At 28.7% G+C, this 6,593-nt stretch overlaps 2 protein-coding genes across 2 annotated transcripts; one reads left to right on the top strand and one right to left on the bottom strand.

Annotated features, from left to right (window-relative positions):
- Positions 1 to 601: 601 nt before the first annotated feature.
- On the top strand, positions 602 to 1,765 carry HELRODRAFT_164892 (hypothetical protein; the record flags this gene model as incomplete). The annotated part of the gene is made up of 2 exons (XM_009030831.1): positions 602 to 881; positions 1,644 to 1,765. 2 exons carry the CDS (start codon positions 602 to 604, stop codon positions 1,763 to 1,765), a joined length of 402 nt encoding a protein of 133 aa, XP_009029079.1.
- A 1,863-nt stretch (positions 1,766 to 3,628) lies between these two features.
- Positions 3,629 to 4,282, bottom strand: HELRODRAFT_164891 (hypothetical protein; the record flags this gene model as incomplete). Its single annotated transcript, XM_009030830.1, has 1 exon — positions 3,629 to 4,282. One exon carries the CDS (start codon positions 4,280 to 4,282, stop codon positions 3,629 to 3,631), a length of 654 nt encoding a protein of 217 aa, XP_009029078.1.
- Positions 4,283 to 6,593: the final 2,311 nt, after the last annotated feature.

Below are 6,593 nucleotides of genomic sequence, written 5' to 3'. Positions count from 1 at the left end.
CTTAGGTGTTATAAGTAAAATTAAAAATAAATTAAATAAACCTACAATAAATGATCTGTATTATTCATTAATTTCTCCTCACCTCATCCACTGTTTTGTTAATAACACTTTGGAATGCTTTTTAAATGAGGATATTGTTACTGCTGCTAAAATTTTGAAAAACAAACTGGAAAAACTGAAAATTGATAAAATATCATCGCGAGGCTCAACGAAAAAATAAAAATTGCTTGAACTTGTTTCATTCTTAAAATACGTAGAAGGTAATAATTTAAAGGAAATTTTTCGATATTTGTTAGCGCAAACATGTCAAAAATTCCAAAAATTGAAAATTGCATAAAAATCAATTTGGAATCAATTAAAAATGAAATAATAGAAATTATAAATAAGCAACAGGTGTCTAAAATCAACGAGTTGTTGGACATAAACAAAACAATTTTAAGGCGATTGAAGGTACGGCTCCAGGCACAAATCTAAATAAGGATTGTAACAGGGTTATAAATAATAATTCAAACCATGTTCTAAATACACCAACAACTAATTTGAAGTCTGCTTGGGCTGACAGAGTGAGGTCTGGTGATTTGCAACTGCAGATGATAGCAAAATGATGATGGGTTTACCCTGGCACAACGCAGTAGAAATAAACCAAAGCCAAGATTGCTTCCATCAATGGCTGCTTTCTAATTCAACACAGATTGTTCAACATAAGCTAAAAATCAAACAAGCCAAAAAGGTGATTGGCAAGCAAACCACATGCTCTTCCAACTTGAAGCCGATGAAAATTGAGCTGCGTAAAAAAATGGTTTATGTGGGCAAACTCGCTCAGTGTACACCGAAAGATGCCATCTGCCATCTGAAGTCTATTGACGTGACAGCCATATCATGTAAGCCATTAATCAAATCTATCTTCAACAAAAAATAACAGTATTAACTCAGATACTCAAGGTTTAGCTACAACAAAAACCAGTGCAGCATTTAGAATTTTATTTTATGAATCTGACTTTGATAAAGTAATGGATGAAAATAATTGGCCAAGTAACGTTATTTTACATGAATGGTGTTTTTATAATTCCCAAGGTCAGCAGCCAACCAATAACTTTGTTTTAAAATCTTCCAACAATGGTTAATATAACATCTTTAAATTTGTTGGATCCTGAAAGGCAATTTCAAAATTATTTTTCCAACAAATGTGTCATTATTCCTGCTTATAACCTAAATTCATATGTTGTTGGTACTTAAAATTTCTCAATTTTTCATTAAAATTGTAGAAGTTTAATTTTCATTAGATGATTTGGGAAAATTTAAATGAAAAACTAGAAAATTTGAAGTACCAACAACATATGACTGTTTCCCCAAATTACTGCAATGTAATTTAGAGAAACAGTCCTGACTGTCATTTGTAGGGTATGGTTATTTCTCTCTAAGTGGATTCTTGACTCCTGAACAGACTTATTTCAGATGAACTTTATCAGAAAGAAAATGGTGCTGGCAATCACTTGTGTGTATTGCTGTGATCAATCACTCGTTTATTGAATTGTTAAAATCGTTAAAATACAGCACAATAACTAATCGACAGGTAAATCACAGAATAACATCAAAAACTTGTTCATCTATCCATCACGTTGCAGTATTCCTTTTTTTTTTAGATTTCTACGTCAGTAATTATCAGTATTTTTTAGAGACTTTTTCATTTTTGGAACTTCCATTCCATTCAAGCAAGAAATGCACACTAAACGTCATTTTTCTATACTCCACCAGCCAGAATTAAACTACTATGCATGAGTTTGAAACACGCAGCCCAAGAATATGGGAGACGATTCCACAAGAAATTAATTAAAGATTGTAACTCTTTGCATCTTTTAAAAATTAACCGAAAAATTTTTTAATTATGAATAGTTCTGTCTTTAAAAGATCATAATATATATGTATATATATGTATAATATATATATATCATATATATATATATATATATATATATATATATCAATGCATAGTCTCTTTATTTTGTTTGCATTGAGGCACTAATTACAAACCAAGGTTAGCCAAACGCAGATTTTGCCAACGTGTGCGAGTAAATGTTAACAAATAATGCACTAACTTTTAATCGAAGGTTCGTAGATTACAAAATTGATGATCAGATCCGACTCGATTAGCGAATTATTAAATTTAATATGAACGGCATGTACAAGATTTTATAAAAACATGTACGAGCAGTGCGATTGTAAATCGATCTATGCTTAAAAATAATTTATAGAAAACCAAAGTAAAACAAAGTAAGTAAAAGATCACAAATAAAAATGTTTTTTTTCCCTTTTTTATATTTGCGTAATTATTTAAATTGGCTATTCGTTGTGCTCGCTTCCTTTGTTTCTTCAGTTTTGATCCCGATAATAAATTAAAAACATCAGAAACGGCATGTCATTATTGAGTTTGTTGAGCTGGAATCTGAATTCACTAATTAATTGACATTTTTGGTACATTCATCTATTTTTTGAGATAAAGGACTAATTACATGTTTGCTTTGCAAGAACTAGTTTTAACTAGACCCCAATTATTTTTTAAACACAAAATTTTTTGTCAGGGTGACTACATAAATTTTGATAACAACCTTATTGCAAGCGATCTATGTTACTCAGCATCAGCGACTCAACTTTCCGTTTATTCCTTGTTTAACATGCTCCTCAAATAATAGAAAAGCATCGATCAAAAATAATCACCTTTTCAATTTTTAATGTCATGCAAAAAATGTTACGTAGGTAAACTAGAGAACTTGTAACGTTTTGAAAGTGACCTGTACGGAGAAATACGTCTTTCTAGAAAAAAGAATGTCGTTTTTTTTAGAAATTGATTGAACCAAATGAGAAAACACTAAAAATTGTAAAATGTTTGCATTTCTAATCTTTAATGATCATGCCAAATATGTTAACATTACCAAACTGTTTGGTAATGAAATAGTTAATAACTTTTGAAAAGAAAACTGAAGTTTTGACTGCTTCAATCCAAAAAACTTAATTAAAAAATGTACTTTTATCGTCCTCAACAGAATTTTGTAGCATAAATTTAATACCAACATTTATTGTCAACAAATTGTTATAAACATTATGCTATTTCTTCATTTTTAATTAATTCTCATCAATCCTTGGTTAACAAAAGGTGGCGGTTTTGTCAACACTGTTAAAAAAAACCAGGATTATCATTATCAACACATCTTGAAAGCAATTTCAGGCCGATGTCTAAATCAAAACAATCAAACGACTTGTTGCTAGTCAGCTTCTCAGATATTTATATCATAAAAATTATTTGTTGATAAATAACAATTAATTATTTAAAATTTAACTCGTGTGTATAAAATTTGTTGAGACCAGCATATTGTAAAAAAATTCTTGATGGAAATTGAATAAATTGATTTAAATATAAATAATGAGATTAAGAATATAATAACTATCGAAAGGGAATAATAATTCTTTTTTTCAAGAATTTTTTTAAATTATTGTTCTCATTTTTTTAATCGAAAAACAATCTAAAGAAACAGTTTAACACAGAATATTTTTTATTCAAAGAAAATAAATAGTAGTTGAATAAAAGTTAAAAAATGATGAACGAACACTTTCTAACGTAATAATGCAATAATTACATTGAAAGACGGACAAATTTCTCGATGTCCACAAAAGAAACACAGATGTGTTTTTTACAACTGATGTTTTTAACAACTTCAATTTGTTTTCTTTGACTTTTTGACAGAGGAACAACTTTTTCTACATACACGAATGAAACACAAACGTATTTCTTAAAACTGATGTTCTTAGTAACTGCAGATTGCATCCTTTCTTGTTCATTTTTGGAAAGAGGGACAACTTTTTCTAATTTCACAAATGAAACAGTGACGCATTTCTTACAACTAAAGTTTTTTGTAACTTCAGTTTGATTTTTCTCTTGTTCATTTTTCAAAATAAGAGCATTATCATTTACAGATGGCGTAAATGGACATCCCATTTTCTCCAAAATGTCCGTTATTTTCTTCATAGCCACAATTATTTCTTCTGCTTTTGTCAGGAAGAAACTCTTTTCATATTTCCCGTTGTCCGTTGTCTGCAATCTTTCACCTTGCTCAATTTTATCCATTATGTTGAAAACAATTTTTTGAAATTCATTTTTGTCTTCTTTCAATCTCATTTCATCCAAAATTTGTTCGTTTAATATGTATTGTTCATTGGTTTCGACAGATACTTCTACGTGTCTTACTTTTTTGCTGTCGATTGATGTTATTTTTCTTTGCATTTCCATTGCTCTCTAGTTTTCAGTTTTTGAAACTTTGCAAAATGATGAAAATGAAATTAATTTTTTGTTTGAAAAATGTTATTTGATGTAGGCCTACGTCCTAGTCAACAGAAAGTTATTAAAATTATTTCCAAAATTTTAATTTTTGAGTAATGTATATGCTAAAGATTGATTCTTGTCTGGATTTCGGTGAACACAAAAACTGTTGTGCTTATATAGTAACTTCATGTTGGAAACGTTTGTTGATTAACAAAAGATTCGCCTATCTTAACAACTTTGAATCACTTTGACTGGTGTGTTGAGTTAATTTTCATTGACTATCGATTGTTTGTTATAATTATGTAGGTAATAGTTGAAGTATTCTTTAATAGAAGTATTCTTTTCTTTGTTGGTTTTGCGCTACTTTGTTTTTTTTTCGTTGCTTCATTTTATTGATTTGGTGTCGAATTTTCTTTTATTTCATTATTTCAAAGAATAAAATGACATTAATTAGATAATAGTTTTATTTGACAGCGTTATTGCATTAACATTTTATTCGTAGCTTTGTATGTACGCAAATAATTTTCAAAATAATTACTCTCGTATTTTTTTTATTAAAAATATTTTACCGTTTTCAAATTTTTATCAACGAAAAAAATATTATTCGTTGATAAATGGAATAAATAAATAGAAATTAAATAAATTGATTTAAATATAAATAATGCGATTAAGAATATGATAACGAACGAAAGGGAATAATAATCCTTGCACAATTCCCTAATAAAAAATGATTATCTAATTAACATGGACTATTTCTAAACATTAGAATCGAGATCTCGATATGGCATCGTTTTATAGGTTGATTTTTGACAGCGCCTCGTCCAGTTTTATGGCAATCATCGTAAATATTTGTCGACAGTTGATGCTAGCGCGTTTTGCAACCAAGGTTATACGCCCTTTATTCCCCAAACTAGTTTATTTTTTATGGTGATCATTCAACTGCTTCTTTATCCAGACTTAAAATTTAAACTAAAAAACTATAAAAATTTTTAGAGTTCAGTTATCAAATAAAATCTTCGTTTGGTTGGTTGCAATTAAACGTTTGAAATCAAGAATTTTTTTAAATTATTGTTCTCATTTTTTTAATCGAAAAACAATCTAAAGAAACAGTTTAACACAGAATATTTTTTATTCAAAGAAAATAAATAGTAGTTGAATAAAAGTTAAAAAATGATGAACGAACACTTTCTAACGTAATAATGCAATAATTACATTGAAAGACGGACAAATTTCTCGATGTCCACAAAAGAAACACAGATGTGTTTTTTACAACTGATGTTTTTAACAACTTCAATTTGTTTTCTTTCTTGTTGACTTTTTGACAGAGGAACAACTTTTTCTACATACACGAATGAAACACAAACGTATTTCTTAAAACTGATGTTCTTAGTAGCTGCAGATTGCATCCTTTCTTGTTCATTTTTGGAAAGAGGGACAACTTTTTCTAATTTCACAAATGAAACAGTGATGCATTTCTTACAACTAAAGTTTTTTGTAACTTCAGTTTGATTTTTCTCTTGTTCATTTTTTAAAATAAGAGCATTAGCATTTACAGATGGCGTAAATGGACAGAAAATTATTGAAAATATTTTCAAAATTTTAATTTTTGAGTAATGTATATGCTAAAGATTGATTCTTGTCTGGATTTGAGTGAGCACAATAACTGTGGTCCTTATATAGTAACTTCATGTTGGAAACGTTTGTTGATTAACAAAGGATTCGCCTATCTTAACGAATTTGAATCACCTTGACTGGTGCGTTGAATTAATTTTTATTGACTATCGATTGTTTGTTATAAGAAGTGTTCTTTTCTTTGTTGGTCCTGCGCTACTTTGTTTTTTTTCGTTGCTTCATTTTATTGATTTGGTGTCGAATTTTCTTTTATTTCATTATTTCAATGAATATAATGACATTAACCCTCAATGGGTCCTTGCTAAAAGGTTACGTTCCCGGACCTTGGGGTGGAATTTGAACCCCAGTCAATATTCGTATGTAAAACAATTATAACAAGCTCAAATTTTTTTTAATAAAGATAAAATACGTTTTAAAACTAAAATATGCATATTATATATTCTCAAACGATCAACTAAAAAAGATGTTAGTAAGGAGAGACTCCCACAAACTTCATATAAGGAAAATATTAACTATATTGTCCTTTTAAATTGTTAAAAATCAAATGCAAATGATGTTCTTTTTTCAAATTTAAGTTTTAAATAATTTACAAGATTGTTATGAACAACTTTCACAAAGTATTTTTGAAATGTTTATAGAATGCGCC

This window comes from Helobdella robusta (assembly GCF_000326865.2).
Source record: "Helobdella robusta unplaced genomic scaffold HELROscaffold_7, whole genome shotgun sequence".
Taxonomy (NCBI): Eukaryota; Metazoa; Annelida; class Clitellata; order Rhynchobdellida; family Glossiphoniidae; genus Helobdella; species Helobdella robusta.
Note: the sequence above shows the minus strand (reverse complement) of the source record. Positions and strands in the feature narration are given on the sequence as shown.